General features: G+C 44.7%; 1 protein-coding gene across 1 annotated transcript in view; it reads left to right on the top strand.

Moving 5' to 3' along the window:
- Positions 1-3,781: 3,781 nt before the first annotated feature.
- Positions 3,782-17,917, top strand: part of LOC120841359 (nose resistant to fluoxetine protein 6-like) — a 92,142-nt gene continuing 78,006 nt past the window's right edge. Inside the window, exon 1 of the mRNA XM_040212237.1 lies at positions 3,782-4,586. Coding sequence (XP_040068171.1) covers positions 4,241-4,586 — 346 coding nt within the window. The 5' untranslated portion in view covers positions 3,782-4,240. The remainder of the gene's footprint in view (positions 4,587-17,917) is intronic.

Genomic DNA, 17,917 nt, shown 5'->3' with positions numbered 1-17,917 from the left:
TCGAGAAGCGACTGTTGTTAAGTTCGAACAAGAGACTTTGTAAGGTCGTTGTAAAAGCTCGTGCAATGTGGGGTAACAGTACATTTGGCTCGTCTGAATCGCCCACCACAAACATGAATATGGGTAAAAGCTGAGATTTATAAATGTGAATATATATCAAGGAATGAAACCCTGCTTCCGCTTGTTTTCTTCTCCTGGTGCTCTACCATCACGGAATTCAGATTCATCCGTTCCCATTTGATTAAATAGATTCAAAAACACTTTTTTCGATCAAAGTAAGTATGCTAATCAGCAAAAACACAAATGCAGCGTATGTGTAACGATACGTTCCATTTTTTAACTGTAACGGGAACGAGTTCCTTTTTCAGATATGGAACTTGTAACGGTAACGCGTTCTAAAAATCAGAAGGAACGAGGAACAATCTTTCGTTCCTTGTTTTGAGGAACGTGTACAACACTGCTTACAATCACCTTCGTCGTTAGCCGTAGCTTCCCGTCAAGGACGCGTTAACGAATTGCTGCTCCATTTCCTCAAAGCTCAATTTTATCCTGTCATCTCACTGAGCATAACAAACACTGCCTTGATTGTCTGCGTGACCAGTGAGCTCCTTGTGCGTCCCGCAGCTATTCACCAATTCACTGTTGCTGCGCCAATAGTTCTAAACATAACGCAAACCAATTTAATTTGTAAGTATCTTTTTTTTTAGAGAGAGAGAGAGAGAGAGAGTTTACAATGCAAGATGCAACGCCCCCTTTCAGGAAACCGAGACTGGTGAGGTAGCGCGGCTATTTTCGTTTTTATTGCAGCTTTTTTTATCTTCACGTTGAATCGGATCGCATGCCCAAGTGCACACGCTTAAACGAGAAGGTACAACTTCGTTAATCTTTTATTTTTATTTATAGAACGGGGGACACTAAAAAAGAATGACAACCGTAGTGCAAACTTTTTTCTTCGAGACGGGAATAGAGGAAGCGTTGAATCGTCTCCGCATCCCAACCGACTAGAGTGGACATTGATAACAGAACCAGAAAAGAGCAAGAGCAACAACTCCAACATATAAATAAAAGGACATGACGCGCGTGGCCAGCACAAAGATAGCCATTGGAATCGCCTAGCGCGAAGTCAAAGTCAGGAATCGTGAATCGATTATTCCTTTCTATTCAGGGAGTTAAAACAGTCCGGTGATCGCGTTTTAACGGGCATACGTTCCTCTTCCTCGCACAACGAACAACTTTTATTAAAGAAAAAAGTAATAAAAGTGGCTTGATCTAAAAGCACCATTCTTTGAATCAAGGTTTAAAAGGCCAAATGCGGTTAAACGTTAAACAAACACACGAAAAAATAACGACGAGTAGTTGTAAATTTTAAGCGAGAAACGAATGCGCGGCAGTGCAAGTCGTTTCGCTCAAAAGCTATGGTCCACTGAAACAAGCAAAGCCTTCGGTGAACCGAAACGGTCAAACAAAAGGTTGCAGTTACGATGCGGTGAGGGAGACAAAAAAGAGAGGGCTCTGGAGCTGGCCAGGGATTGCTCGCCAAGGAGGAGAGAGCTGGTTCCAGCGGGAAGCCAGGAGCCAGCTGCCGGGTCCCTTGGTCCTACTGGAGTGCGCAAGCCTGCAATGGGGCAGTCAGGGAGATAAAAGGGCTGGCGGCGGCCTACATCAGCCATCTCGAATCATGACGATCGGGTTGTAACGCTTGTTGGACTGCGGCAACTGGAACGGGCTCTCGGGCAAACAAGAAAAGGAAAATAAAGAAAAGACATGCTGCTTCGTGCTTTCAGCATCTCTCGCTTCCTTTCTTTCTTTCTTGCGAGGAACGCAGTTGCTGGGTTTGAAATGTTTGTTTCGTTTCGTTCATGTTTCAGTTTTTCTCAATTTTTTTTTTTTTTTTATTGTGGCGAGCAAGTGGAGTTTGGCTCCGTTTATGGCGTCTCTTTTGTGGTTTGCTTTGTCATGTCTTAGTATTTTGGCGGAGGAGAAAAAAATAATAAGAGGGATTAAAGAGCGTAACAGAGGCCCGATTCCTCGCACGACCTTTCGCGATTTATGGGTAGTTGTGGCCTCTTTCGCCTTTTTTTAGTCGTCCTTAGCTAGAGCAGTAAAGGAGTGGACCGGTATGGGACCGGTCGGTCAACCACAGCTGCGCTGGCTTCTTCGCGGGATTTATTGATATCCGTGTTATACATACATTTAGCTTGAACCTCCGAGTGTGTTGCAATGTACTAAAACCAATTGTGTGTTATGTTTAGCCATATGGAAGTCAGTGAGCCTCAATTTGGCGTCTGCTTAGTCCGCTGAAATTTTTTTTTCTTCAGTGTAATAGGGTTTTACGTTGGAGGCTTCAGCGTGCAGCAAGAAGTAGTGATACACGACTACGTTGCACCAAGGAACTCACGCACGAAGCACGTACCATGATTAAGGGCATGCTGATATATATCGCTGTTTGCTACTCAAGTGGGACCGCACACGGGGACAACTTTTCTTGGCATTTCCAAAGAGAGGAGAAGGGCGGGCGCGGCAGCTTTAATCCGCGGCCGTACCTTCGACCACATGCGAGGAAAAGTTGTCCCCGACGGTGGGGCGTTATGCCCTAGTGCCTCCGGAGCAACAAACAGTGCGCAACAACCCACGTCCACCAACCTCGAGCACGTGCAATATGCGGGCGAAGGTATCTTTGGTAGGCTAACCTCTCGGTGTTCGTGAAGTAAACACGAGTGATTGCATGCCTGCCCAAGTTACTTCCGCGTGCATGCTGCGCGTGCTTCAGGTTGGTCTTGCCGATTGCTGCGGTGTGTCGCTCAAGTAGGACCAGCTCCTTTTAAAAATGTATTTAAAGTACACTTTCCTAGAGATCACGGAGCCAGCCGATCACGGCGAGAAATAGAAGAATCACAGCAAATGACGAAGCTCAAGAAACGATTATAGCTGAAATATGCTACATGATAGGGGCAATGAGAATTTCGTTTCACTTACTCATTGTTTCTGCCGAAATTGCATTTTGTTTTTGTCTAATTGTATTCTGACCTTCGTCCTTCCACTGCTCGCCGTGACTGCATGGCTAGCTTCGTGTTCTGCAGGAAGGTCAACTCACACCCTTTTTCTCAGAGTGAGGGCTTTAATAGGGGTCGTTACTGAATAATGCATGTTAACGTTGTCGTACTTTAACCCCCTCCCCCTCCCCCCCCCCCCCTCGAAAAAAAAAAAGTTTGTGCAGAAGGATTAACTGTGGCACCAGAAATGAGACTATGACGACCCTTTACTAGAATAAAACGTGTTACGAAGTGTTAAGAAGAGCAGAGTATTCTTACAGGGGACGTCAGCCTTGCCTAACCGCCGCTCTTTGTGACACGCTGGCCTAAAGAGTAGCACGAAAACCGAGCCATGACCGTGCAACCTCTATCAGCGAGAAGGTGAAGTGAGAGAAATAACTCCCGAAAGCTGCATTGTTTCGAGCAGCCCCAGAAGCCGGCGCGCCCACGGTCTTTAGACCGTACCGTGAAGAGGAAAACTTGACTCCGGCGGGTCGGGAGCCCGGCGACGTCCGTTGCGACTGTCGCCCTAGGTGCATCCACGGAGTTTCCTTCTGCGTCCCGTTGCGGAGGACAGTGGTGGCGGTGGTGGGGCCCACTAATTCAGGTCACCCAAAACGGCCTTTCGGTGATTTTGTTTTTATTATTTTCTTTCCTTCTCGGTCATGTCTACCCGCCCGAGAACGCAAGAAAAAAAAAATACTACGCAGCTTTTTTATATTATTTTTTTGCGCTGTTGTGTTGCCCCTCCGCAGCTCCCGCCTCTTCCTCCCTCTCCGCCTGTCGCTCCTTTCCCCGTGGTCACGTAAAAGAAAAACGGCGGACGCCCTTCCATTGGCGCGAGACACCGTTCGCCTCGTGACGTCAGCGTTTTCTTCCTTGCCCACCACGTGCACTTGCACTGGTCTACCCGGCATCACCGTTCGCGATTCCACGCAATGCTCCGTGTACTTCCCTCGCTGAGCTGGACGCACAACAGTCGCGTTGTTTTCGCTTGAACGCGCCGCTGCTCGCACCCGCTCTCTCCGTAGCGCTCCTCGGTCCTGCCACTGTTAGGATGTGCTCCTGGTCATCGACTCCTCGCGGTCTCTTCTGAGGATCGACTGTGACTATACCCCGCCGGAACTTCGGCGATCCGAAGATTGTCTTCGCCGAAGGCTCGACGCTCGTTCACATTGGGATACGCGAGGACCGTGTACCAGGCCAACATGCAGGTCCTCTGGACGCTTCTTCTGGTGGTCGCCGTAGCTGTTCAAGGTCAAACGTCGTCTTCCACGTCTCCAGTGAGCGCAACGACGACGACGTCCACGACGACGACGACGACTACGACGACAGAGACACCGCTAACGACGACGCCCGATGCCGCCGAGCTTGTGCGACAGTCGTGGGCCAAAGTGGAGTCTCTGCTCAAGTCGACGGTAGACACGCAGTTGAGGAGGCTTTTGCCGCAGATGCTTCGTGCGAGCGGTGAATCTGGAATGTCGCCAGAGTGCCAGGCCGCCAACTTCAAGGTGATGCTTGGTCTGCGGCAACTCAAGTCGTGGGCCATCAGATGTGAGTGACGTTTTATATGGATCACTTAAGCACGTTGCTGTTGTCTTAGTGCATGACACTTGACGGGCTGACAGCTGCCTTGGATTCTGTTAACCTTTCACGTGGGGGGCTTCTTATTACTTACACATTTTTTCTGTTAGTATTTGAGTCTGCAATGATGTCCAGCTGTTCGCCACTAAAATGGGAAATTTCACTGCATTCAGATATTTAGATTAGCCCTTATTGAAGATTGCGTGCTCAATTTGGTTCAGGTTGGTCTGAAACGAGCGGAAGGCACGTTAACAGCTTAGGGCGTGAAAGTAACTTCAATACAACGACCTGACAACATCACTGATTTTATCTATAGTTTATTTTCAAATTAACATTTATAGCTCGACTGGTACGCTTGTAAATGACAACTTACCAACTATTTTCACGTCACACGACCTGGCGGTACGAAAAATTACCCCTAGGAAAATTCACTTTCCAAAATTAGTTTGGTGTGACAGGATGTTACGCACGTTCTTGTCCTTGGTCTTGCAATTGAACCTTATAAGACAGCAACAATTTGACCGACATCAAATGAGAGGTGGCACATCGATCAACCCGCGTCGCCGCTTTTCAGAAGAAAAAAAATAGGACCGCGGAAAATTGGCCAATAAATAAGTACTATGTATGCAAAAACCAGCGGGCAGTTCACAAGGAAAACGAACGGTTCAAAAGCTTTAAGAAAGTGTACTTCTTTGTTTAGATACGGAAGTGGCGTGCTCGATTGTCCTATATACACCAACGCCTGGCTATGACGTCACGCCACTAGGGTGGCGTTGCTGTGGGCACAGGGTATGCGCGGAAGCTCTAAAAACAAAACAAAAAACTATCTGCTTGTAAAAGACTTTTTAGAGGTAATAAAACATAAAAAAATAGCGGAAAAAGAAACAGACAAGGACAAGAAGTATACAGGACAGGCGCTAACTTTCAACTAGTTTTATTCAGGAAAAGCCAACTAGCCCAACAACGTACCCTACTAAACTATTTTTAGAGGTACTTTGGCTCGTGCATATTTTGCACCTTAAAAAAGTTCTTCTTATCACCCCCTGAAAGGGTCCTTCGTGAAAAATCTAAAAGGGGTTCTCTTAAACACCCTTTTTTGATGCGAAAGAGTTTTTCATCGCCCAGTTATCTTTCTAGTGCGTACGGGGGCGATAGTGCTCGAGGCGAAACCTTTCTTTACGAGCTAAAAGAGTTTTCGGGTTACCAAAAAACTCTTCAAGAACATGTTTTTTTTCTTTTTAGAATGTATAGGTACCCACAAGGGCTCACCTCTATAGCGTACGCAGGCTTTTGGGGGCGATATCAGGATGGTTGTCGTATATTTTTGTTGCTGTTGTTGTGTGCACATGGATCTTCTATTCCAGAATGTACTGTACTAACCGAAATGGAATATATACATATACATAAAAAAAAGGGACCCAGACTTGTGGAGCAGAGAAAGGCAGCAAAATGTCCTTGGTGTACTCGCGTAGTTCAATAAGTTATGCTTTTATAATATCAGCGCGAAATCATACTCGCTTTCCTCAGTCTTTACTTCACCGACGTCCTGTGTAGAATCGATCTCGAAAATGGCATCTTCTCGTGGGCGTTTCATCGGAGCCACACTCTCATGCCGCGTACACACCGTGCCAACACCACCTTGCAAAAGCCTGTCTGCAGAAACACCGTTTGAGGCGCGTTTCGTTTTTGTATGGCGGTCCTGTCACATTGTCCCTACAACAAACTGCCTGCAGACATGTTGAAGCATGCACGAATCAAACATGCTTGAGGCGTGTACGCAGCTTCTTTCTTCGTGTCTACAGCGAACACTGCGTCCTCTGTATGATGAGCGCGGCTTAGAAAAACCCTCGAGTTCACTTTCCTGGAGGTAGCCACTAATCCCGGTGACCTATGGAAGGATCCTAGCGAATAACGAAGCCGTGAAAAGAATCGGACGTAACAAAAATAAAGAAACGATGTGTGCGCAAGGGACAACATGAGCTAATAACACGTCATGCTCATTGTACCCGCGGACATCCCATTTTGAAGCATGGAAAAGTTCTTTAACACTACCCCCGAGTCCGAATCTTCTCTGTCCGGCCATCCGTGCATTTTCCGCTACGAGCCGTGACGGTGCACTTTTGGCGTCGATGGATCGTCCCCATCGGACCGTCTGCTGCGGTCCTACTTGGAATAGAACTTTGTACGTACAAATGGAGCTCCGCGGCAGTTCTTTTCTCGTACGCGATCTTTTTTTAACCTTCCGCGTACGTTCCATCGTCCATTGTTGCGGAGGGCGCGCTCAGAGAGCACCCGTCGTCACTGCACTCGACGGAAGGACCTTGGGGAAAGGCGAAGCGTATGATGAGCTCGCGTTGTTGCCCCCTCCTCCAGTAGAGCGTATCCCATTTTCGGACCGAACCCTTATATATACAATTTCTCGCTCGCGGGGGATGTATCACTTTTTCTTCTGATAGCAGTGATTGGCTGTTTAGCAAAAGACGCGCTTCTTTTTCTTTTTTTGTTCTGCTAGCGTTATACGCAAGTTGTTTTTAAATGTGTGGCTTGGGTGGACGCATCATCGCGAGAAGTTAATAGAGGATGTGGTTGAATAGTTTTCATGCGTAAGGTGTAGTTTATAAACGAAATATTCGAGCTCTGATTACATAATATGCCACTGGTGTTTGGGGCACCAAAATAAACACCCGCGCATATTTTTTTGTTCTTTTTTTTTATTTAAGGATGGAAATGGTCAGCTAGGGAAGCAAGATTCTTAACGTATCTCTCTCTGCGAGTATTTTTTTTCTTAATTTTTTCTGCCGATTGTTTGCTGATATAGTAGAGCTTCACGGACTGCCGGAAGCTAGTGGGATATGATAGGGTCTCGTTTCATTCGTGTGTTTGGGTGATTATGAAGCGCACGAGCGAGTTACCGGTCACGCCTCTGATTCTCAGTTCACCCACGGTCCGCAAGAAGTCGCATTACCGAAGAGGTAATAGAACGCATATGCCTCTCACTACATTACATATAAGTATACAGGGTTTTTCTTTTTAAGCTTAATACATTTGTTTATAAAAGGCCGTCGAAGCTACACTAATGTCCTTTGTGCAGATGAGTTATACGGCCCAAGGGGCATAGTAGGGGGTCTAATGGTAATAATGAGTCGACTAATTAACTAAAATATGTTAACGGATGTTTTACTTATAGGAAAAAAATAAACATATAGAAACCTGCTGAGCGCCATCGAAAGCCACTACATCAGTCAATATTAGAAAGGCCTGGAGCACGTGGGAAGCACGGTTGAGAGCTCATGCAGCCGGAGCGAGGCCACCGGTGCGATCGCCCGCGCGGTATTTTTCGTCTCTCCTCGTGGCCTCAGCCTTGTGCATGCTGCCCGACTGGTAACTTTCGCCGCACTATGATGCGCTTCTTCCCACACGCTCAAATCTGTTCTAAAAAAATGTAATGATTTCGTGGTTTATCGATGACCCTCAGCGAGTTTCTAATTGGAAGCATATATCTATATTCACGAAATAAAAAAAGTGAATTAACACATTTCGGCTAATTATTGGAATTATCGTGACGATTATATGTCCCCCTAGCCGCGTAAGTTGGCTGCACAAACCACACTAGTATATAGCTTTCACGAATTTTGTTTCTGATCAATTCTGTTAAGCTTAAAAAAAACAAAACACCAAAAGCACTGCATATAAATACAATAAAAAAAGTTTACAGTGTTTGACCTGTACGCGGGTGCGATATAATTAATTAGGTGTTGATGTTGTTGGGAGACGTACGCCTCGGCTTCGTCGAAAGTCGTAACGCCTTCAGAAGCTAGAAGACACGCGAGCACAATACCACGGCCCGCCCCCCCCCTAAAAGCGCTCTTGATTGGTATTAGCTGCTGACAACATACGCACTAAAAACAATCTAAAAAAAAAAATCTGGAGCGATTGTTTTTTTGCGAAGCACTTGGAAAAGCCAGTCGCTGCAATCAACGGAGAGAGCTTGGCGATGTCAAAACTAATATAATTTAGACGTGAAACAAGATAAATAATTATGAAATACCAACTAACCCAAACCTTTAAAATAAAAACAAAAAAACAAAAAAAAACATTAGCTTTGTGGCAATGAGCTATAGGTGAAGACCGAGTGTTTCAGTTGGTCTAAATATATTATCGGCGTTATCAGCTCGTGATTCGGTGAGCATCCCCCGAAGATTGCAGCGATTGGCTCTTCCACGTGCTTTGCGGGAGAGCAGTCGCTCCAGATATCTTAGAGTCAAACGACGAGCTTCGTGCAGTAGCGAATTTGTAGCGCCGATTTACTGCGTGTCTTCGTCGGACCTTTTTAGCGTCGTCTGCGCTCTGAGTCAACAGTGAACCGAGGTATGGCGTGAGAAAGTGAGTGAATTTATCGAGAAATTAAGGAGGAAAAGAGCGCAAATACGGAACGAGAGGTTCGCCTCTCAATGCGGGGCAATATTTCCCGTTCCCCGTGGCTGGCGTATTATCGACACGAAAAGCTCGCATACGCCTCTACTCCGTGCCGGACGCAACATATGAAAACCTTCCTGTATTTAAAGTAAAAAAAGAAAAAAAAAAACTGTTTTTCCGTTGAAATAGTGACGAATTACGAGCAAATGACAAATCCCATTCGAACCCATACACGTATATTCCTAGACGTTCTTCTATTGTACGATGCGCTCTGCCTGCCCGGAAAGAGAAAAAACAAATAACCGCGGCCTATCCATCTTCGTTTCGAAAGGTAAAGACGCGTGCATCCAACGAACCAGTTTTCACGTGCAACGAGCTATTAATACGTTGTTGGCATACTCGCAAAAAGGCCCCGACAAAAAAAAACAGAGTAAATATAAAATTAAACCGGCCCGAATCAAACGTTTGCGGAGTGTCTGTCGTCGGTTCGTTTGTCACTGAAGAGCATGCTTTCAAGAGAGAGAGAAACGCGTGCTCAGTGTCCCAAAGACCTCTCCGGACTGTGGCGTGAACGACCGACCTAGCGCGTCTCTGCAGCGGACGACGTTGCGTCAGAGACGAGAACAGGAGCCACGTAACTGAAAGTTCTCTTTCTCGCGCACGGAACCAGCGCAGCGTCGGAGGGGACGCTTCGTGGGCGTAAAAGGGGTCATTTTGAGCGCACCGCTGGTCTTCTCAAAGATGTGTATGCCCGCCGATTATTCCGGTCAGTAGAACGCCGCCTTTTAAAACAAACTGGCGTTCGGGTTTGAGTCCGTCCAACAGACTGGGCTTTGCAAACACACTTGCGAGTGTATTGGAAGACCTCGAGAAGTACGCGGCTGCCTTTTGTGTTTGCCGTGAACGGTCGAAGACCCGCTTGGCCGATTTGAGAATCGAGGCTGTAAAATAAATCCGTGATGAATTGCGCAGTTGCTGTAACTGGGGGAGGAGGGCGAACATGGCGTTTTGGGGTCGTTGCTAGAATAAAGAAATAAAATAAAATGATCGGATCTTGAGCCATACTGAATTCAAGCTTGTCCCGAAGGATCAATAGTAAACTAATTGAACTACTTTTTATTTCAATTTCACGTACCCCCGTGAACGATATGAGCTGCAATACCGAGTCAGGTCTTTTTCTACGACTGCGGTCCTCGCAAGTTTCATTATCTCTCAATTCGTCATAGAGTTTAAAGATTAAGACCTAAACTTCGCGTTCAATCACTATAGTTTCGACTAAAGCTTTTCCAGAAACCGGCAGGTACGCCAACGAGGGATGAAGAAATATTGTAGGTCATGTAGCCCGCGATTGTAGGAATCCATCGCTTTCGAACATCAATGTTTTGTCTGTGTTATTTGACCCGGAAAAACATATAAAATTATCTCCGGCAATGTAAACGTAATTGAACACAGTTGGTTGAAAGGGTTTCAACTTTTTTTTTATTTAGTCGCTTAAATATTGATTTCAATTTTTCTAAGTGGCATTCATATTTTTTTTAAACCACATTCTTGAACTTATTCACCTCATACTTATAAGAAAAGCCCAGCCATACCTTGTCCCACAAACAGTACACTTAAGCTGTCACATAGGGAAGCCGTTTTGCAAATGACGAAGTCAAATGCAATTGCAGATAAAGACAAAGAAAAAATAAAACACGCACACAAACAAGCAATCATCTTCTCTTTGTTTGGTATAGTTCCATCTCAAGAATACCAAGTTCTCTTGCTTTTGCGAGATCATCGGGAAAGCGTCCGCGCCAAAAGTGTTTATGTATTCTTAAACCTGATCAGACTATAGCACACGTTGCCCCATTTACCCGCTATTTCGTCGCTACTATGCCTGTTTAGTTTTCTTCAATTGGAGATACGTTATTTATGCAACAATTACGGGAAGGATATAGAACAACAATAATAAAAGAGGCATGCCGACTTTAAGGGCACTCAATAAAATAGTCAAATAACAATTGTAATTATTTACTTTTCAAGTAATCTTGTAATTATTCTAATACAGTTATTAGAAAGTAATCGCGAGAGTAATTTGATTACTTTTTGTAATTTGTGACACTACTCGCAACCGTCGCTATTTTTCCCCGCCTTCTTAATGGCGTCCTTTGTTTGTTCAAGTTTCCTACCGAGGAACATCCCTCAAACCAAGCCTCCGGCAGAAGAATGTTTTACTAAAATTGGTGGATAATGAAGATAGGTGGTTTAGAGTTCGGTGATTCTAATCCAATATCGGAGAGTAGAAGAGATCATCGGTGTTCAAACCGGCAGAAATATTTATAACTCGAGAAGTGACTCAGTAACTCGAGAAGTGACGGTTACTTTTCCGAATAACAGCAAATTACTTTTCTTTTCGGGTAGTCAAGTAATCTAATTGAATAGAGAGAGAGAGAGAGAAATGAATGTAGTTTAGAGATTCTCTAATTGAATACTTTTTAGCCGATAACTGCTATTGTAATCGATTACTTCTCTTTTTTTTAGTAACGTGTACATGATACAAGGAGCATTGTGCCCTTGGTTAGCGGTTTCTTCTCTCCAGTCCGCGGGACGTTAAAAAAAGATAACAGGTCCTGTAGCTACAGTTCGAGAAACGCAGGCCGTGGCGAATCTCGAGAGTCTTATTATCGGCCAGCAGCCAACGCGGAGCGCAAGTTCGTCTGCTTCTTTTGTAGGGGTTGTGGTGACGTCAGTACGCTGAGCTCTGAAGGCCCGTTCACACAGTTGCGGTCGGAGTGACCACTACGCTTACAAGCGAATGTAACCGGTTGGAAAGACGAGTTGCCATAGCAACGAAGGAGTTGAGCCGGGCTGAACTTTTTCGTTACGTTCTGGAACGACCGCAACGACAGACCAATCGCAGGTCGAGGAGAGCTCGGTCGCGCGTGTTGCATGCCGGTCGTGCCGGGCTCCTTCTATCTGCAAACATGGCGTCGGTGGTGATCGTCGACGTGTACGGCGTGGGGGAAGCTCATCGTTCCCCGTAAAAGCGCTATCATTGACTGTGAATTTTCGTCGTGTGTCGTCATGATAACCCAGCACGCACTAGAAGGGAAGGTCCACCTACTCGTGCGGCGATCTCGTGGCAACACTCTCAAGACAGCAGAAACGCCCGTGCCGTCGTGTTTGTTTCTTTTGACTATACAGTGGTGCTTTCTTAGCAATTTTGTCCTCGAACATCGCCCGGATTTCTTTTTTGCCGCATTCCATGCGTCTGCTCAAGTTTGAGGTATTACTGGTGCGTACCGTATAAAAGATGCGAATTTTCACGGGTTTTCATCACCGTAAAAAGGTGAGTAGTGTTAGCAATCCTGAACGCTCGCAACGTCTATCTGATCACGAAATTATATTTCTGCGTTGCTATATCGCTGTAAGATTACATCGTATTTTATAATCCTAAAAAATGCGTGTGGCGAGATTTGTACTGTTGGCAAAGTCGTCTATTAAAGTCGTGATCATGCAAGACGGCGTACTTCATCTTTTTCTTTTCCTTTGATGCACAACCCTGCAAGCGTATCCTAAAAAAAAAAAAAAAATAAAGCTTGAGGTCATAGAAGACGGTCTGTCTATTTTCTGTTGCGCAAGTAGTGGCAGCGGGTCGCCTTCTTTTTAGGGGCACCGCTGAAAGAGCTGACGGCGGCGGAGAGGCGGTCGCCGTGCTGCCGACCCGCTGCGCTTGTTGTAGTGCATGGTTGCAGGAGTGTACGCGCGGCGCAGAGCGGTCGTTCCGGTCGCTTTAGTCACAACGGACGCAGTCGTGGATAACGGGTTCGTTTCAGATGTCTGAACCAGCCTTTACACAGCTATTCCAGGCGCACAGCAGATCTTCGTGACTGTACGCCGCAGCCGAAACCTTCGGCTGCTCCAGTGAGGACCTCGCGTCGGGCACGAAACCGTTTGCCAGGTTTGTAAGCGTAGCTGGGTTGCTTACTATTGAATAGGAGCAAGAGCTGAAGCTCGTTTCTCATTGGCTGTTGACTCGTGTGGTTGCACGCGGTTGCATGTGTCTGTACACGTCGCGCACAGTTGTCGTTAAGTCGCAGTGGTTGCATTCGTTCGTAAGCATAGTGGTTGACCCGAACACAGGTGTGTGAACGGGCCTTGATTGACTTTGATTGAAGGATAGTGGATAGACTTCAAGGCAGACGGCTTTGAAGTCTACCCACTATCCTTTAATCAGAGGCGTCCAGAGCACGGCGTCTTTCTGATGTCACAACAACCCCAGCGCAATAAGCAGACTACTTGCTCTCCGCATAGTTTGTGGCTTTAGCCAATAGGGAATCTTCGTAGACCGCGTTTCCCCCTCCGCTAAGCCGTCCGTAACGAAAAAGCCGCTACTGCGCCTGCGCGTCGATGGCCTCGATTGTAGAGTGAAGGCGACAACGATCTATGAAAACTCCCTAATAAAAAGAAAACGCAGAAGAACGCATTCTTGGGAGAAGAGCGTGTTGGATCAAGTGATGGATGTAGAAAGAATAAACAATTAACACCAGGACAACACAACCCCATCTTTCAGATAACGCATTGCGTCGCGTGAACATAATAAGTAATGCCCTGTGCTTTTTACGTCGCCAGTGGCCATAACCGCCAGCCCCGTGGGTTTCCTACTCAGTATATACAGGGCGTTCCCGAGAAAGGATAACTGCGCTTTCTGGCACGGGTAAGTAAAGTATGCATCGCAGAAAGCTTAAACTCCGTGAGAGCGTGACACTTACGGTTGGAATAGAACGTGAAGGTTTGAGAACATGACGTCATCTGGATCAAAACGATAATTAAGAAATACAAAGTTTCACTACAAGCCAACGTCCAGCTAAGCCTATTATAGCCAAAACACGAAATAACATTGTAAATACCTCTAGCATCTATTTAAAAAAAAAAAATCATCAGCAAGACATAAAACAATATTCTCTTTCCTCCTGACAACATATCTTTTTTTTTCGTTTTAAATCGCAGATGCGTCCACAATGTCAGTTCTTATTGACGTGAAACGTCCTTTGGCTAGATGTTCGGCATTTCGTGGAGCACAGATAAAAGCGTAGCAGCGAGGCTCGACTCTAATTGGTTGACGGGTGGGAGAGCATTTGTGAGGTGCTCAACGCTGATTGGTCAACGGGGAGCTCACGTGAGCAGAGGTGTAGGTGAGAAGGAGCTCGACCACCTGTGCGCACTGAGGGAGAGGAGCTCGCGAGTATGGAAGGCTCTGGAAGATCGCCAGGTTTATCAGCCCGATTTGTGATAGTATCGCTTCATTCTAGGAACAACTATCAGATGTACAGATTGTGCGCTTTACACTATCTCATGAAGAGCGCCGTGAACGTAGGCGTCTGGAAAGTCAGAGTATCGCTAAACGTTTGTGATGCTAGAAGGTTTCACGTATGCAGCACAATTTCCTAGCAAATTGCCATAAACCTTTTTACGACATTAAACTTAAGAACGGTGGCTCATGTAGGAATTTCGGCTTTGTCAATTATTTTCTTGATAGAGGTAACGCCATGTTCTCCAACATCCGCGTCCTATTTCAACTGCTAACGTCACATTCTCAAGGGAATTTTATCGTTCTGTGATGCATAGTCTATTCACGCGTGACGAAAGCATGCTACTCTTTCCTCAGGAACTCCCGGTATATTATTACCGCACTATAAAATAATGTCTTTCTGCTGATTATCTTAAATGTTAGGAATAACTAAAAAAAAAAAAAAAAATCGCCAATTTTTATTTTTTGTTTTATTTTTAATTCTGGTCAGTAGCGTAAGTGCGATGTGCTGTCCAGTGGTTAAATGTAAAACATATTGAAGAAAAGAAAGAAAAATCGTTGAAGAACTATTAGAAAAGGTGGGATCTAAATGGGCAACCAGATGGCATAACTACAAGTGTTATTGCCCTTAAAAGTATATGCCTTTCTCCTTAAAACTACGCCCGTGTACTGATTTCAGGAATCTTTATTGATCTCAAAAATAAGAACGGAAGGAATAATACTATAAAAGTCATCGCGAGCTCTACTTATCGTTTTTTCCCCCGTCCTTGCTACACTCTACCACAAAACTAGCACTCTGCTCTTTTTACATTTCTAACCCCTCCCCCCCCCCTTTTTTTTCACCACACACACACACACACAAAAAAAAAAAAAAAAGAAAAACAACTTTGGCAAAGGTAAGTTTGCGGGAAGATCTTGGTAACTCGCTACAGGTTCACTTTTCAAGTCAAATGACTACGCTGTCGAATAAATAGTATAAAAAGGACACAGCGACAGCCCCTATTGCGAAGTCAAAAGAAAGCAAAAACAATAAAAAAACATGCGCGTAATAGAAAAAAAAAAGTCAAAGTAGAAGAGCGGAAAGTGACAACACCATTCCGTCCGCGAATAGAACGTAATGGAAGCGAAAAAGAGCGCGAGGCAACGACCACTGCCGGTTGTGTCCACCGCGGCGGCGGCCAAGTGCAGGACTGCTGGCTGGCTGGCTGGCTGGCTGGTGCGCGCCTGCGTCGCATACAAGTGGAGCGCTATCATTTAGGAAAGGAAAGAGCGAAAATAAAAGGCGTTGTAGTCTATATATAAAGCGGCTGTTGCTCTATCCTCGAAGAACGAGGAAGGCAAACTACGGGGGGCTGTTTTTTGTTTTGTTTTCGTAGGTTGCGCCAAGGATTGCAGAGTGGACGCGATGTCCACTACAAGCTAAGTCGGCTCGAGCACAAACATGAAACTTCGCGAGTCGTTTAGGGGTAAAAGACCCTCGAAACAAGGTTGCTCTCGTCATTCGTGTGACTGCTGCCGGGAATAAATACATTTTCTTTTATTGTGTTTTTTTTTTTAAAGTCTTGGCAAATTGTGCGAACTTTCGGTTTGCAGAGATAAACGATGATGGCTGCTCGGCTGTCCATCGCGCCGCTTTCAACTTGTGGTTTCACCAAAAAAGAGGATTGGGAGAAGACGTTGGCGAACGAGCGTGTTCTAAATGAGACGGGCCATTCATTACCCCAGAACGCAGAGTAAAAATAAATATGGACTTTCGTTGTGCAAATGGCAATAGGTTCATATTTTGTTTTAGCTGATGGTAACGAATGTTTTGGTCACTTTTTTCTCCAAAAATCTTCTAATCAAATGAACCCCACTTTACAGTTGTACAATGGGATGTTGCAACAGCATAAATTGCGAATAATAACTGGGACAGGCAAATTATGACGATCCGCGCAATAGAGCCAACCCAGAATCGTCCGTTGCTTTGACAAGGTCAAATCTAACTTGTGTATACCATGCATTGCAACTGTCGCAACAGCCTTTTTTATTTATTTCACTTAAAACCATGGTATATTCATTAAACAGTTCCTGTTTCTATTTAGTCTTATTCTTTAGTGGAAAATGGGAAGGTGATTTTTGAGGGACCAGTACTCAATCTTTGTTATCAAGCGTCGAATAGTATTTAAAATAGAAGTAATATTTACAGAGAGCGCGCTACTTATTTTATCAAACTCGTTGTTTTTTGTTTTCTTATCCAGGGGGTGTTCTGAACAAGCGCCCAAAAAGCGCAATGCCCTGGTTAAAACACGAACGTACATTTGAACGAGGAATTGACTCAGAATAAATATTTCCTAATCCTGTTAAAGCGAAGCTCATAAAAAAAAAATAATAACGCCGGTTTTTATAAGTAAAACAAATCAGGGAAAATACCTCATTATTTAGGTCACTCAAATTGTCGGTGGCTATTTCACTAATTTAAATTTATTATTTTTGAGAGAATTCACTGTTAATATTTTGCTTCAAAAATACGTCCTGACGATGCGTATCAACTGACGCTCTAAACAAATCTACCGCTTTAAACAGAAAGCTAGGAGCGCTTGATTAGTTTGATGGTATATTTTATGCCCTATCAAGCGGTTAATTCAAAGGACAATCGGGAAGCACACCTAGCTAAACCCACTTTTCCTATAATGCCACGCTCTGTGAATATGGACACATGGTGCGTTCGCGCAAACACGCGGAAACGAATTGTAAGAGGGTCAAATATTTGTAACTATCTAGAGTGTTGGATGGCAGTTAACTCTCAACTAATATATATATGGGCTGGGGAGACAAGGCCACATAATTTGATTAAAATAAATACGGTCCGTTAATTTTAGGGCATTTGAAACACAGAAAAAGAACAACAAAAAACAAACAATCGACATAACTTAAAAAAAAAGCGGTCAAAACGGGGAATTTAGAAAAATTACATCAACATCAAGAAATAATAAAACAAACCATCTGTAATGCAAAAATTTTTTTAACGTATTTTTATATAAAAAAATCTCAAAACCTATCACGCATGCCAGGGTTTAACCTCTCAGCAGATGCATGCGGAAAGGAAATGTCATGATGATTTTTATTATGTTAGTGCCATATTTGTGGTCGCAGAGCAGTACGTTTGCTGCTCAGCTATGAAACTGCAATGCTGTGAAGTCAGGCAGTGCAATGTACCACCAGAATGTTTTATTATTATTTTTTTTTTTTTAAATCTGGTTTAATCTGTGAGTTTTTGGTGTCCTGGTTAGCGAACCACTACAGCACATGACATCTGGAGGAAAATGCCTCGTGACCCCAAGCAACTGCATGCGCTTCGTGCTGCATAATGTAAGCCAGAGCCTGGTGGCACAGGCTGCTGTTCGGTTCAAGTAGAGCCGTAAAGCCGTAAAACCACTGTTTGAAGAGGTCAGATGAAGAAAAATAGTTGTCATAAAAGCGACGTGTCAAGCAGTACACATAATGGTAGCTGGCTGGTCGGCGGATGTCCTTCTGAACGGTTCGATGGCGACCTCAGTTTTGTGTTTGTATTTAAGATAAGTTTTTTTTTGTGTTGTAATATCAAGACAGA

Source organism: Ixodes scapularis, unplaced genomic scaffold (assembly GCF_016920785.2).
Source record: "Ixodes scapularis isolate PalLabHiFi unplaced genomic scaffold, ASM1692078v2 PGA_scaffold3__209_contigs__length_174095766, whole genome shotgun sequence".
Classification (NCBI taxonomy): domain Eukaryota; kingdom Metazoa; phylum Arthropoda; class Arachnida; order Ixodida; family Ixodidae; genus Ixodes; species Ixodes scapularis.
The sequence above is the reverse complement of the archived record's forward strand: the minus strand, read 5'-3'. Positions and strand labels throughout refer to the sequence as shown.